Here is a 16,525-nt window from a genome sequence, read left to right on the forward strand (position 1 = left end):
TAAAGGTTGCGACGGTGTAAAAAATCATCACTATATTTAAAGACGGTATACGATAAACCGTCGCCGATTTCAAATCGACGACGGTTTAATAAAAAGCGACGGTTTTTACTAAACTGTCGCTAATAGTCTTAAATCAGCAACGGTTATATTTAAATTGTTGCTAATAGCGGCGGTTTAATGGAAAATCGTCGCTAATAGTCGTAAATTGTCTATAAATATCCGATTTTCGTTCCACTTTTCTCAAACCACTCCACAATACTTAAAATTTTTATCTCTTATACGATTTTAATTTCGAGTTATGTACATTTTTTTGTTTCAATTTTTAGTAAATTTTTTAAGTGTTGTATTGTAGTTTTTTTTTAATTTATTAAATTATAAAAGTTATTTTTTTTATTTTTACGCAAACTTTAGCGACGGTTTTTGAACTGTCGCGACGGTTTTATAACCGTCGCTAAATTTAAACACCTTCGTTAATTAAACCGTCGCCAATTAGCGACGATTTTGTTAAAAACCGTCGCTAATATTTAGATGTTTCTTTAATATTAACGGCGTACATTGCACGCTGTGGATAGTGGTATTAACGGTGTATATATGCACGACGTTGATAATAGTGTTAACAGCGTGCATATGTACGCTGCGGATAATCTTTAACTTTCAACAGCTTGCAACTTCGCAGCGTGCAATGTACGCCGCGGAAAGAGTATTTGCGCGCTGCGAAAAGCCATTTTTTGTTGTAGTGAGTCTTGTGTGACAGATTTGTTCGAGGAACGATTTGTAGAGAATAGACCAATTAGTCACAAGTACACATATTTTACCAACTTGGACATCCTTATGGGTCGATACTCATTTTTTTTATTTCTAGTTTAAACATTGTGATAGTTTGCAAAAAAATTAATTCATTATTAACCTTTGTGCCTAATGATTGTTGGATTTAAATTAATTCATTATTAACCATCGCACTTGTACTGTCAGTGACTCAATAAGTCTCAACTTATTGAAAATATTTTTGATAGGATACTCTTCAAGTTTGAGCCATAAATTTGAGTCTTAATCATATATTGAAAATTATTAAATATTAGTCACTCTTAGAATTTTTCCTCTTTATTATTGGTGGTTTGTACAATAAATTTTAGTATGTGACTCGTAATCCCAACTAAGAAGAAATACAATTTATCAGTTCTTTGTTTTTCTAATATTGTCATATATTACATGCTTTATAAGTTGAAAAAAGTATTTTTTAAGTATGTTCATTATTCCTTTTAATCTTACGCAATTTTGATAGTGTTTTCTTCGTCCATGCAAATTTTCAATTTTGTGTTTACCCTGGTTTATACTAAAACGAAAGGCTTACATATTTAATTTTCCACTCGATAATTTTCTCAAACACCATGTTAATTAATTGCATATGATCTTTTTATGTACATACAATATACTATGATATTCATGTATTATGTTACACATGTATACCTCATATATTCGTTACGCATGCAAAGCATGTACCCTTCTCTCTATAATTTTTTAGTCAACTAACTAAACAATACTAATTATTCAATACTAAACATACTCCTAGCTATATATTTCAATATTTATGTTTTTTCTTTCTTTTATTCAAAATAAATTAATTATATGTGATTAAAAATTGTAATACGAAAATATATTGTTTATATATATAAATATTATGCTAAGTAAGACTTGTTAGTGGCTAGTATTTTTTTAATTTATAATAATTAATTTACTATAATCTATAGTATATATACTATAATATAATGCCTATAAGGCCTTACATTAAATAACTTTGATGTCGATTGTATCTTATTTATTTTAAAAAAAATTAAAGTTAAAAATGTTTTTATTTATCTACTTACTGTGGTTTTAAAACCCTCTAATTTTCAGGAGACATCTGTTAAGATGTCTCACATTGATTAGATAGAGTTTTGAGGACACATGTGTTAAGATGCCTCGCATTGTTTGGATAGAGTTCTTGGGAGTTACATATATGCATTGGAGTTGCATATATGAACTTAGACAATCCCCACTTAAGCTAGATTTCGGAGTTGAGTTAAGTCCAAATTTCATTATTAACATAACATCAGAGCTGAGACATACCGTTATGTGTTGGACTACCCATAATTGGGTCACCTGTTCTGCCCATACTTGGTTCATTTGTAAACTTCAAACTCCAAATGTTCATTCTTGGGCGTGAGTGAGTTTGTTAAAATGTCTCACAGCATTTGGATAGTGTCACGCCCCGAGACGGGGGTTGGTTGACACCGGCGTTGCTATCAAATTTACATTCGAAAACAACAAACCTCAAAAGTACAAAATTCAGAAACCAGTCTTTTATTCATAATATTCATTGTCTGATACAACTCAAAGAACAAATGTTTTACAGCGGAAATGTAAAACCAAACATAACATCATTTTAACAGATACAACGGAAACATAATTTAGAACAGTCTTCTTCACCAGCCCCAGAATTGAGTCTGCTCTTCCTCTTCTAACAATTCTTCCTCGTTCTTATCTGAGATGAGTTTGGTGGGTGAGTGATATGGTTGTCACTCAGTAAGCGGGGGCGGGAATAACTCCCAGTTTTCAAAACCATTTTTAAACAAAAACGGTAATGTGAATGATGTACAGAAATTCTTATTTTCAGAACAGAAATCAGTATTCAGAAATCAGTATTTAGTAATCAGTAATCAGAAATTTATCAAGTAAGCACTGAGCTCCTTCGTGAATTTCATGGCTAAACTGATATCGGTCCACTATATGTTCTCTTCTCTAAGGGGTGAGGCCAGTAATCAGTAATGTTCAGAATATATATTCCTAACATTAGTTCAATAAGTTTCAGTGTGCTTCAAAAATCAGAGATCAGAAATACATAAAACATGAATTATCAAACTGATTTCAAGATATTTATACATAGCCCACTTATCGTAATTTGCTAGAAGTTTCGGTTGAAGTCTGGAAGTATGCTTGTTCTTGCTACTGGATTTTTCTGCTCGAAAATGCACTCTCTTAGTTTGAATGATAACTCAATATTTGGGTAACACCAATTCAGAGGTTTGAGGGTGTTATTTATAGGCAAAATTTTAACTGTTAGCCTTTCAATTAATGGTCATAATCTGTCATTAACAACCTTTATTCCATATTAAATGCTTCAGTTACAAGTCATGAGCTGAATTAGTAACTGTCTGCTGGAATCTCGTTCTTCTGCTGCTGGATTTTATCTGTTGTCTGCTGCTGGATTCTAATCTGCTGGAATTTTGCATTGCTGCTGAAATGCTACCAGCTTCTGAAATATTAGCTTCTGCTGGAATTTTGCATTGATGCTGAAATACTGGAAATTCGGGTTCTCACAGATAGAGTTCTTGAGAGTTGCCTAGGTGCACTGAAGTTGCATATGTAGATTTAAACAATCCCTTTTTTGAGCTAGTTTTTAAAATTGAGTTAGGTTCAAATCATAATCTTAATAGGTTATGGAGGAAATATTATTAAGGCTGTAAATTCGAGTAAGTCTGGTTGAACCGCCTTATGACTTGCGATGTTGACGGCCCATTTGCTGGTGGGGTCGATCACAATCCAGCTTATTCTCAAGTGTTCTTTCGCAAAGGAAAAGGACGTGGGGTCATCAATATCGTATTTCAACTGACAGTGAATTGGGGCCGTCTTCCCTGGGCCCAATAGGCGCAGTTTTAAAGGATCGCTGAAAAACTGATCTGATACGGTTTTCGTTTCAGGACTTTGGAGCATAATATCTGATCCATCATAGTAGATATCAATGGCGGAGATTAATTCCGAAGTGTCTGATAAGCAGGTTAGCCTAGGGAGTTGGGAGCTGGTGGGGAGGAACGAGTCGTAGAATAACAAGTGATGGCGGGGTCGGCTGTGGAAGGCCAGATGGAGTTGCAGATTTTCTACCATGATTTATCATCCAATTGCGGGGAAGGAATTTGTTTACCACCGCATTCATCCTTTGATTTTCGACGAAAAAGCATGTCGATAATTCGGAATTTGTCATCTGTCGACTTTAGAGTGTACGAAACTATTATTTGAATGTTGTATATCTATTCTATCTATTCTAGTTTATTAAGTGTGAGGATAGGATAGTAACTACCTAGGGGACACCAAATTTTTCTTCCAATTTTATCCTTATATGATACTAAAATTACACTTTTTTTTTTGTTTTTTGTTTTAATTTCAACACACATTTTTATTTTTTTTTAATTTCAACAATTCAAATATCAATTTAGTTCATCTATAATTTGTCAAATTTCACTTTAATCCATCGATAATGATAAAAAAGATTGTTCACACACGCATCGCGTGTGCAAATTAACTAGTATATATTATATAGGAAAGGGTTGATGAAACTTAAACAATCAATAAAATAATTAACTTCAAATAGATCTTGAGATAAAAGTAATAATAAATCTAGAAATGATAGATTACATTAGTAACTAACATGAACTATGTTGATCTTGGGCTCCTTCTAAAGTTTCTACCTCACGTACGGTCTTTCTCATGTATCATCGTTAATAGAATATCACACTTCTGAAATATCGTTTCTTTTCGTATCTCTCCACGCTCGAAAGAATTATGTAAAGTCAAAATGCAAAATAACAATTCAAATAAATAAATAAAAATTGATTAGTATTAATATTAGTTACATATAAAAAATAATTTAAAGACACTAATGACATAGTATTTATTATGGAAAATTATGAAAATAATATTGGTTAAACTTTGTTTTCGAAAAATAACCTGTGTTTGAGTTTTATTATTCGTATTTTAATTCTTTCCCGCGTTGCTGGACCTCTCTCGCCTGTCCATACGTTACACGACCGCCATTAACGGGCCACCCCTAGAAAAAGAATGAACAGATCAAACAAACTTTCTTCTTTCAATTCTCCTCTAACAATTTCAATCCAATTCCTTTCCAGAAGAAGGAAGCATGAGTGTGATCGACATTTTGTTCAGGGTCGACTCCATCTGCAAGAAATACGACAAATATGACGTCGACAAGATGCGATCCTCCAATTCCTCTGCAGGCGACGCTTTCGCCCGCCTCTACGCCTCTTTCGAATCCCAGATCGAGGCCGCTATCCACGTCTGCAATATTTTTCATAACATTTTGTTTTCTTTTCGCTTGGAATTTTTTATTCTGTCTTTTTTCTTGAACAAAAAAAATATGGATATGTGCAGAAATCGGAGGTGGCTTCAATAGAGACGAACAGAGCGGCGGTGGTCGCGAAGAATGCGGAGGTGCGGCGGTTGAAGGTTAGGCTTCTGGAGGAGGTGCCTAAATTGCAGAAACTTGCTCAGAAAAAGGTTTCTTCCTTCTTATACATTTTCTTAAAAGCCTTCTTGTTGTGTTTTTTTTTTATTTATGTTGGCTTTTTTTGTTGGATTTTATTTATGAAAAATTACTATGAATAGAAATGGTAATTGAACTGGTTTCTAAAATCAGTCTGCTTCAGGAATCATCCTAAGGGACAAAATGGCATGATAATTTGATAGAATATGCAAGCAATTTAGAGTTACACTTGCTGATTGTTTGCACGAATGGTGCGGATTGAAGCTATCAATCATGGCCTTGAACTAACAACAACTTAACTAGAATCAAAAGATCGATGCTTTAGGTGAGCAATATCACACCAGAATTTAAATTTCGACGATGGTTGGTTGCTTTTTCAACAGGTTAAAGGGTTATCTAGAGAAGAACTCGAAGCTCGTAGCGACCTGGTTCTTGCTCTGCCGGAGAGGATTCAAGCAATACCGGATGGAGCAACAAATGCGGGTACTCAAAGTGGAGGCTGGGGAACTTCATCATCCCATAAAGCCATAAAGTTCGAATCCGGTGATCATCTTTGAATAACTTTCTTTCATTAGTATATGTCAATATGTTGCTGCTTACTTGCTTATGTAGCCTTCTCACTAACTTTATGAATATGTGTTCACCAGAGGGGCACTTCGATGATGATTTCTTCCAACACAGCGAAGAAACAAGCCAATTTAGGCAAGAATACGAGATGCGGAAATTGAAGCAGGCTTGTAGCTCATAAAAGTTCTTTTTCATCAGCACAAGATTATTTCATCCATTGCAGTATCCAATCTTCCTATGTAATAAACTTTCATATAATGCAGGATCAAGGATTGGATTTTATATCAGAAGGTCTAGATACATTAAAGAATTTGGCACTCGATATGAATGAGGTTCGTCTATGGCATACTGTTTGTTCCTCATTTAACCCTGTTATAGAGAATGTTGACTAATTTATTACACTTTCTTCTACTCCTTGGTATAGGAATTGGACAGGCAGGTCCCTTTGATTGATGAAATCGACATCAAGGTTCGAATGTCTCTCGTTTTCTTTCCAAAAACCGTGTTCTTACTACTTAACTTACAAAAGCAGAGAATTTCCTCGATAACACTTCTTGGTTTCTTGCAGGTGGACAAGGCAACATCTGACATAAGAAACACTAATGTTAGACTGAAGGATACTGTTCTCAAGGTGAAATCATCTATCATGGTTCCTTAAAACGAATGTTTTTTTGTTATCATTACATATAATTATATGTCTATGTTGGAAAAAATTTGATGCAGGTGAGATCCACCAAAAACTTCTGCATCGATATAATTCTTTTGTGTGTTATTCTGGGAATTGCTGCCTATCTATACAAGTTAGTCATCCATCTTTTTACTCGATATCCTAACATGTACGCGCTCATTTTTGTATACTAACTGAATGTCACTTCACTCTATGCAGTATACTGCGCTGAATACTCTGGAAGATTCGCGCACAACCACGTCGCCGCCATGCCTTGGCCTCCTACCCTGGCATCGAGTTTGTTATGTAGCATGTGCGTTTGGTGTGTCAATCCTTCGATTTGTACTAAAATAATGAACAATATAACAGAAAACTCTCTCATTTGAACTTCGTTATTAGATGATTCTTGAGGTTGAAAAGTGTTATGGAAAGTCCACATGATAATGTAAAAGAATACATTCATCTCCTTTTTTCCATATACAATCAAATCACCCATCCCAATATTTTTTTTTCTACGGACATAGTTTTTGGCTCCCATTTGTCGAATCGCCATAGAAATTGTTTATCCTCGTGTTCATAATTTTATATAGGCAATAATAATAATAATAGGCTAGTGAAAACTACATTCCCAGAGGTTCGCAGTTCATGTTAGGAGTTACACACATTATATGCATGTTCTGTAATTTTAATTTTATATAAAATTTATTGTGTTGGTATAATTTTTTTTTCATCAAAATTTTTTTATATATGTTTTTTCTTGCAACAATCCAATATGTATATATAACACATGTTTTTAAAAATTTTAATATTAAAAATTAATATGGTGTATTATGAATTGTCGGCAAGTGATTCGTCAAAGAAAGTGGACAGACTATATTTAATAGAGTTGGTGGCTAAAACATTGCTACAACGTGGGTTAGCATATTTGACGAGGAATTTTCAGACGACGCGTTTTATACGCGTCCTCACACGGACAAATGACTCTATAAATAGAGCTCCCCTTTCATTCTGAAACCATCTCTTCTTCGAGTTTTCTCTCATATTATAAGCATTTGAGTGCTTAGTTCTATAATATTTGTGAGGTGTTTTGTTATCCTGTATTACAAGAGTGCGTTCTCTTTGTAAACACAGTGAGTGAGTTTTACACAATAAAATATTATAGTGTAAATATTTTCATCTTGCCCGTGGTTTTTACCCTAATAATTTTTAGGGGTTTTCCACGTAAATCTCGGTGTCCAGTTTATTCTTTATTTTCATATTTATTATCTCAAATTACCGCACGTGGGACCAACATGAATTAGTTTTTTTTTAAAAATATATATATATAAATTCAGCACGTAAAGTTTTTATCAAATCATCGACAGAATATTGATTTATTAAAAATTGAAACGTATGAATAAATCCCAATTGTTCCATCAAATTTTCATTATCGTATCATTATCTTTTTAGTTAGTTTAACTCCACTCCGTTAAAAAATTAAATCACGTAGAGTGGTATTTTTCCCCGTAGATGACACGAAAATTTCAACAAGGGTTGGACTCAACAGATTTTTATACCAAGGTCGTACAAATATAGACAATTATAGAGAATATAATAAACTCGTATTAATTATTTATTAATATTCACACACACAAATCTTGCAAAATATAATTACTTTTTCTTCTAAAAACCCAATTCATAAGATTTTAAGACAGTGGTTCCAAATTGACACTGATTAAACTGATTTTACGAACAACAATTAATAAAACTCATTGATTTGCAAACAATTTTACAGAGAAGTTTGTCACTCATTTCCAGATTAGAAGTTTCAACTGATCTTCTCTAGATTTTACCCGAAGCTCAAATGATTTTATTAATTTATAATGAATTTAATGTCTGCTTCATTTTTCGTAGACGTGCCGGTGATGAGTTCTCAGATTTTTTTTTTAAAAAAAATTGAAATTTTATGTATATTTTCCTGAAATGAGAAGTTCTTGTAACCCAAATTCTTTTCGATATTGCAACAACCTAATCCGGTCTCCTCCCTCCCTTTCCTACATTTGTCTCTGATTGAGCCCTCTCTTTCTTTATATTGTCTTGAATGAACACAGATCAACACTTGCAACGGGTTTTGTTGCGATCAATTCACTCCGAATTTGAATAAAAAGCCATAAATGTGGACAAAGACCTGGAGTGGATGGTAGGTCGTTTCATTTCCTTTTCATGGTTGTTAGTGCCTACCATTTCTTAGCTCAAACAGCCTGTGATTTACCTAAATAACCTCATGGATTTTCTTCGTTCGGCTATCCCGTGCCATACAGACCGGCAGAAGACCTTGCAGTCGCCGTAGCACGTTTTTACCAGCTCGGTGGAACATTCCAGAACTAAAACATGATGGTGCTTACGCGCGTCGATCATTTCCCATATTTAGTGTTCGTGTTTAGAATCTAATATTTAAGACTACAAAGCTAGTTTGGGAAATGAATAGACGTGAATTGCCTAACTCAAGATATAATGTTTTCCTAAGGATACTTATTAGGTATATCTTCTATTATTTGACATTAATAGATGGGCAAAAACTCGTGTCAGACGGTCTCACGGGTCGTATTTTGTGAGACGGATCTCTTATTTGAGTCATCCATGAAAAAAGTATTACTTTTTATGCTAAGAGTATTACTTTTTATTGTGAATATCGATATGATTGACTCGTCTCACAGATAAAGATTCGTGAGACCGTCTCAGAAGAGCCCTACTCTTTATTAGGATTTTATCCATTTTATAACAAAATTTACATAAAAACAAACACATTCTCAATTTTTAATACTTCTTTTATTAAGTTTGAGACACTTAAAATAACTAATTTTGATGTCATGATCTGTTTTAATAATTATATATATTAATAAAATGTTAAAATTTTAATGCAAGTTATATATAATTCATTCGATAGAGTCATTGTTTCTTGGGGTCTAGGTTATAAGTTCAATTCTCACCGATGTCATTTTTTTACTATGTTATTTTTAATTTTTTTGAATTTATATATCAAAATTACAGTGTAATTCCTCACTATTTTTTATAATTATATTTTGATCCTCATTTAAATATAAATCAAATGAATTATAAAAAATATTATATAAGCATGCAACGCGTGCTGTCGGTGCATTAGTATAGACTGCTGAGGGGGAAAGTGATGTTTTTAATTATGTCGTGTGATACTGATTTTCTACGATGCCCTGGTAGTATAGCTTTTAGTAAATTTCTAAATTTAGATACTTGTGGTAGCGTATTTCATTATAATTTAACAGATCGAGCTCGAAACGGTGCTGTATAATTTATTATTAAGTTAGAGGACAATATTATTTATGAGAAATAAGAAAACTTAGTTGGAGAAGGTACTGATTTCAATTGCCAGTAAATTTTTGTTATGATTGGTAGCATAAAATTTTAATTGGAAATCCAAAAATATATATAAAAATATAAATTAGGGAAAGTTGTCGTGACATGGTAGTTATATATGAAATATAAATTTACTAAATATGTTTTTTTTATATTTTTTTATTTCATAAAAATTAAATATTTCTGTAATCGGAGAACATGAGTATTATCGATTTCTAAAAAAAATATACATTCTAATGGGCTCTTTCTTAATATTAAAACAAGGAAAATTGATTTTTTGTTTCAATTACTTTTTGAATTTTGATTTTTGGTTGTTGGTTTATTAAGTTTTCAATTTTTTCTTAATATTAAAACAATAAAATTTGTTTTTTTTTTTCACTGACTTGTTCCATTTAGATGTTGGTTTACTACGTTTTCAAATTTTGTGTTTGATATATTAATTTTAATTTTTAACAAATTTGATCAATTGTTGATGTATCATTAGACAAATCGACAATTTTCGATATCATGTCAATATTTTTTACTTTCGCATCGTCATTCTGAAAAAATGTCTAAAAATAAAAAAAATTAAAGTTAATATATTAAAAGTAAAATTTGTAAATGTAGTTAATCAAAATTAAAAAGAAGAGAAATTTGTGGATGGAAAAATTATTTTTCCTTAAAAAAATAATAATCAATTTCATTTTGAACTTGATAGCTCAGCCTCAGTGGATTCTGCATACGAAAAAGAAAAAGAAAATCTCGTTGCATACCTCGACGAAATACAGACAAAATTATGCCCCATTGCAGTAATTCAATGCCGTCACGAATGTGGCAACCCTCGCGTTCGTCAGCATATAGCACCGCATGTTGTGTGCGGCTTGAGCTGCAGAGAACAGCACCATCTGAAGAAGATTATTGTTGTTTAAGGAAAAAAAGATAAGCATTTGCTGAACAGTTGTTTGATTTTTTTAATTCAACACGAAATTGTACTGGGAAAACGATATTGTGAGTGAACCATAAACCGCGATGCCGTAAAAATCTCTGTTTGTAGCTAAATTGGAAGCAAACCGTACTGGGAAGATAGGAATATGGGAAGTACCGGTGCTGGAATGTCTGCGGTGGAGGTGGGGTTGCTTCTGCTTTTTGCATTAACGGCGGGGTGCTGCTTTGGCGCCAACGTGACGTACGATCAACGAGCGCTCGTGATCGATGGCCGAAGGAGGGTGTTGATCTCCGGTTCCATTCATTACGCGCGCAGCACTCCTGATGTTCGTATATACGTATACAATATGTTAACATTTTCACACGCACAGTTACACGCAGGGAATCCCGATAAATTTACATAACGCGTTTTACATGTATGTAGATGTGGCCGGATTTGATTCAAAAATCGAAGGATGGAGGATTGGATGTCATTGAAACTTACATTTTCTGGAATTTGCATGAAGCAGTTCGCGGGCAGGTGATATCCTGATTATTAATTTTTGTTGCTTAATATAATATAAATGATGCGAAAAGGGTGCAAAGTGGAGAAAAAGTACACTGACTTGTGGAGGAAATTTGGCAGTATGATTTTGAAGGAAGAAAGGATGTGGTGAAATTTGTGAAATTGGTTGCGGAGGCTGGATTGTTTGTTCACCTTCGTATTGGACCTTATGCTTGCGCTGAGTGGAACTATGGGTAAGAATTTTTGTTTTTCTACTTGTATACTGACTTGGACCATATACTTGTTCTTTTATGGTTTTATTATTTATTGGGTTTTCTGAAAATCGTTGAAATGAGAGATGATTGAGAATTTTATGGCTAATTTCAGTGGATTTCCTCTTTGGTTGCATTTCATACCTGGGATCGAGTTTCGAACTGATAATGAACCCTTCAAGGTCATCTTGCTAATTCTTGAACTTTTTCCTTTATTGTTGAAACTGGTGTAATACAATTATTTACATGAGGAATTTTCTTATTAGGCTGAAATGAAGCGGTTTACAGCCAAGATTGTGGATTTGATGAAGGGAAAAAAGCTTTATGCATCCCAAGGAGGGCCTATAATTCTATCTCAGGTGTATTTTGCATAAAAACAGGAAGTTTTTGATTAGCTGATTGAAGAACAATTGTAATGAAAATTTTGATTCTTACTCGCAGATTGAAAATGAGTATGGAAATGTCCAGTCTGATTATGGTAGTGGTGCTGAGCCTTACGTCAAATGGGCTGCAGCGATGGCTGTGTCATTGGATACAGGGGTGCCCTGGGTTATGTGCCAGCAGGATGATGCTCCTGATCCTATTGTGAGTTCTCTTCTGACTTTCTTTAGTTTTCACCGAAGCTCAATTGATTTTATCAATTTAAAATGGATAGAGTGACTGCTCGATTTCTTGTAGACTTGTTTAGCAATGAGTTTTCAGGTCAGAGGAAAAAAAAAATTTATGTGTAATTTTTCTAGGCCATAAAATTCGCCTCCAAAATCTTTGCCATAAAATTCGCCTCCAAAATCTTTTCACTCTGGCCACCTCGACCACCTGGTCCTGTCCACCACTCCACCCCCTCACCCTTGTTCATGACTTCCTTGATTGGTCTCTGAATGAACCTTCTAATTATCGTCTTGAATGACTGCAGATTAACACTTGCAACGGGTTTTACTGCGACCAGTTCACTCCAAATTCGAATAAAAAGCCAAAAATGTGGACAGAGAACTGGAGTGGATCGTAAGGCGTTTTTTTCATTTTTGTGGTCATTAATACCAAGAATTCTTGTCTCAAAAAGCTTACGATTATCAAAAAACCTAGGTTCTCTTCTTTTGGCAATGCTGTTCCGTACAGACCAGCGGAAGATCTTGCTCTTTCAGTGGCTCGTTTTTACCAGCTTGGCGGAACCTTTCACAATTATTACATGGTACTTACATTGATCTATTCCAATATTTGATATTAACCAAGTACAAATTTCCAAGGTTAACTTTTTTTTAATGTTTTTTTACAGTATCATGGTGGGACGAACTTTGGCCGAAGTGCTGGTGGACCTTTCATTACAACAAGCTATGATTATGATGCGCCGATTGATGAATATGGTATGGGTTTTGCACATGTCTCCCTCTTATGCTCCCAGTTACTGCAACCAAGAAAATCATACTAGTTCGCTTCCAAGATTTAAGACTAGATATTACTGAGTTCGGAAATTTTTTAGACCTGAATTACCCAACCCATGCCAGAAAACATTTATTACAACTTATATTTCCAAATGATCGTTCTTGATATAGATACTTTGAGTTTGGATTTTATTGTGTTCTAGGCCTTTTAAGGCAGCCAAAATGGGGTCACTTGAAAGATTTGCACGAGGTTATAAAGCTCTGTGAAGAGGCAATGGTGGCAACTGATCCCCAAACTACTTCTCTTGATTCAAATTTGGAGGTCTAACAGCTTTCCACTTTTTCTTTCTTTTTGTGACGTGACATTCTTAGGATTGGCTTTTCTTCAAGAACAAAAACTCCTGATAGTTTCAGTATCTATTCGAATTCTTAGACTGAAGTTCAAAGAGAAGTTTGGAGAATTTAAACTTCTGTTGTCTTTTGTCATCTCTTTTAATTTATATTTTATCTATACCAGGCCACTGTTTATAAAACTGAATCAGGGCTATGTGCTGCTTTTCTTGTAAATCTGGACATGCAATCTGATGCGACCGTTAAATTCAATGGCAATTCCTTCAACTTGCCTGCTTGGTCTGTCAGCATCTTACCAAACTGCAAGAATGTGGCCCTCAATACCGCTACAGTATGCCTCGTAAACACTGCATTTTATATTTCCCATATCCAAAATAAATCAAATGCCCAATTCTTGTAGTCTCAATAATTTGTATCGTCGAAAAACATTGAAAGCGGTGATATAATCATCGATAAACCTATAATACGAGTATTTTTTTGTCCCATTGATAGATCAACTCTGTGGCCACTATCTCAAAATTTGTTCGGCAACCCTCACAAGAAGGTACTATAGCTTCTGATGCATTTATATCAGGCTGGAGTTGGATTAATGAACCAGTGGGTATATCTAGTGATAATGCGTTCACAAAACTTGGGTTACTGGAACAAATAAATACTACTGCTGATAGAAGTGATTATCTATGGTATTCTGTAAGGTACAAAACCATTCAAAAACACTATTCTTTTGTTACAGACATCGGGTTTTGACGTTTCTTGATTGTTCCAGTGTTGAAATAAATGGAAATGAGTCAAAGACTGTTCTTCACATTGATTCTCTTGGCCACATGCTCCATGTATTTATCAATGGAGAACTCGCAGGTAAATTTGGAATAAGTGCTGCTAACTGAGCCTTTATATGGATATTTTTGTCTTGTTTTAACTTTGCCTTTAAATTAATTAAAAACTGAGTTATCACGTGATGTTTTATAAACTTAGTTCTGTTAACATGTGCTTTTCATCGGCACATTAAAAAAATATTGTGTGTAACAAGAAAAAACGCAGTCTCGTTAAGGGAGTCAAATATTAAAAAAAATGAACTTTTAGCACTTGAAGATGCGGGATATACCACTTGTTGAACAGGGCGCGGAATAAGAAGCAATAGTGGCCATGAAGTTTCAAGAGATGTTCCTATCAGCCTTATACCGGGGGAAAATAAGATTGATCTGTTGAGTTTGACCGTGGGGTTACAGGTGCTTGTTTTCAGGGGCAAATTCTTATTGTAATCCTAACTATTATCATTCTCTTAACATATATTTATGTCGATTTAGAATTATGGAGCATACTTCGATACTGTGGGAACCGGTGTAACTAGCCCTGTGCAGTTAAAAGGTTTACAAAATGGATCCACATTTGATCTATCATCTCAGCAGTGGACATATCAGGTACTAAAGTAAAAAAAAAATTGACTAGGCATACCAGCATTCAATTTTTTATATATTAGATCTGGTTAAACGTATATACAGACATCATCTTCCATGATTATGAGTGACTTAATGTGTGGTTTAATCTGCTCTTGTTTCATTTTGGAATGCGTGGGACAGATTGGTTTGAAAGGAGAAGAATTAGGCCTATCTAGTGGAAGTTCCTCTCTTTGGGTATCACAGTCTGATCTGCCTAAGAATCAACCGTTGATATGGTACAAGGTAAAATTTTGCAGCAAATTTTGTGTTCGCATAATTATCACATTCCAGAATTAACCCATTAAATTATCATGCACTGGTACGTCTAATTGTTAATTGCAGATCCCTACAATTTTTAACATATTTTTATCTCTATGCCTGCATGCCGCATACTCATAAAAATATTTGTATCCTATCCCTTTTTCATTGAATCCCATATCGTGTTGTACCAGTATTCGTCCAATATAGCCATAAAATGTTGAAGCTGAGGTGTTTAATTATGACAGCAAAACTCCAAACCTATTTTTTCTGTGTTCTTTGTGTTCATAGACAACCTTTGATGCCCCAACTGGAAGCAATCCAGTTGCACTGAACTTCACAGGACTGGGGAAGGGTGAGGCATGGATAAATGGACAAAGCATAGGGCGTTATTGGCCGACTAAAATGGCTCCAACTAGCGGTTGCAGTGATTCTTGCAACTATAGACGTATTTATCAACCAAGTAATTGTGTGAAAAATTGTGGAGCACCCACTCAACAGCTGTATGTTTTCTTTGTAAAACTTTTGTTCTTAAATTGTTCTATTTCTTGTCTTTGAGCTGGTGGAAAATCATGCAGCTATCACGTTCCCCGTGGTTGGCTGCAGCAAAGTGGAAATGTAATCGTACTATTCGAGGAAGTAGGAGGCGATCCAACACAGTTATTTTTTGTTACAAAAGAGGCGCAAAGTATGTGTTCAAGCATTTCGGAAACTCACCCAATCCCGGTGAGTATGTGGAATTCTGACGAAGAAACAAGGAAGAAAGCCGGACCAACTCTGTCACTCCATTGCCCTTTCCCGAATCAGATCATATCTGAAATAAAATTTGCCAGCTTCGGAACTCCTCGTGGGAAATGTGGGAGTTTTAGCCATGGTCCATGCAGCAGCAGAAGGGCCCTCTCCATCGTTCGAAAGGTTCAGATTCTGCTGATTCATTCTATAAAATTTTATGTAGGTTGCAAGATGTGGCATTTGAACTTGCAATTCACATTGTCTGCAGGCTTGCGTAGGATTAAGAAACTGCAGCATTGGAGTCTCGGTGAATACATTCGGTGATCCCTGCTCGGGAATAGCCAAAAGTTTAGCCGTCGAGGCTTCCTGTAGATGAACAAATCATTAAATAACACCATAAATTAATAAAATTTGATTAAAGGTATTTCTTTTTGTGCATATTTTCGAATGAATAGTTTGTGTGGATGGATAACATATCGCTAGTTCCCCGATCAAAAAAAAATTAAATTCCACTACGTTTTGGTTCCTATCTATTGAGGAACCTCAACCGTCTGTACATCTGTACATGTAAAAAATATTAATCTCTATTTTTAAAAACAAAACAAAAAAACATATTATAATAAAATGTATATCATATACACCTCTACTCTAAAAAAAAAAATTAAAAATTACATACTATAAAAAATATCTTTCAACCTTAATCTCTAAATTATTTACAAAAAAGTACTTATCATAAAATAATATTATATATGTATCACACCAAAAA

General features: G+C 34.3%; 2 protein-coding genes across 3 annotated transcripts; both read left to right on the top strand.

Annotated features, from left to right (window-relative positions):
- The first annotated feature begins 4,850 nt into the window (after positions 1-4,850).
- Positions 4,851-7,068, top strand: LOC142525132 (syntaxin-71-like). Its single transcript, XM_075629307.1, has 9 exons — positions 4,851-5,107; positions 5,203-5,328; positions 5,698-5,857; positions 5,962-6,047; positions 6,145-6,213; positions 6,306-6,350; positions 6,450-6,512; positions 6,605-6,681; positions 6,768-7,068. The coding sequence occupies exons 1-9, from the start codon at positions 4,952-4,954 to the stop codon at positions 6,778-6,780; spliced, it is 795 nt and encodes a 264-aa protein (XP_075485422.1). The 5' UTR covers positions 4,851-4,951; the 3' UTR covers positions 6,781-7,068.
- A 3,543-nt stretch (positions 7,069-10,611) lies between these two features.
- On the top strand, positions 10,612-16,183 carry LOC142525118 (beta-galactosidase 8-like). Of its 2 annotated transcripts, XM_075629290.1 has the most exons (19): positions 10,612-11,170; positions 11,269-11,364; positions 11,470-11,582; positions 11,716-11,782; positions 11,867-11,959; positions 12,042-12,185; positions 12,514-12,602; positions 12,684-12,789; positions 12,874-12,961; positions 13,183-13,301; positions 13,497-13,661; positions 13,823-14,025; positions 14,097-14,188; positions 14,450-14,559; positions 14,638-14,751; positions 14,911-15,012; positions 15,319-15,530; positions 15,606-15,942; positions 16,028-16,183. In XM_075629290.1, exons 1-19 carry the CDS (start codon positions 10,991-10,993, stop codon positions 16,133-16,135), a joined length of 2,538 nt encoding a protein of 845 aa, XP_075485405.1. In that variant the 5' UTR covers positions 10,612-10,990; the 3' UTR covers positions 16,136-16,183. The 2 variants fall into 2 exon arrangements, with proteins under 2 accessions (XP_075485405.1, XP_075485409.1); XM_075629294.1 differs by lacking the exon at positions 16,028-16,183 and having other exon boundaries at positions 15,319-15,475; positions 15,606-15,863.
- Positions 16,184-16,525: the final 342 nt, after the last annotated feature.

This window comes from Primulina tabacum, chromosome 2 (assembly GCF_025594145.1).
Source record: "Primulina tabacum isolate GXHZ01 chromosome 2, ASM2559414v2, whole genome shotgun sequence".
In the NCBI taxonomy this organism is placed as follows: Eukaryota; Viridiplantae; Streptophyta; class Magnoliopsida; order Lamiales; family Gesneriaceae; genus Primulina; species Primulina tabacum.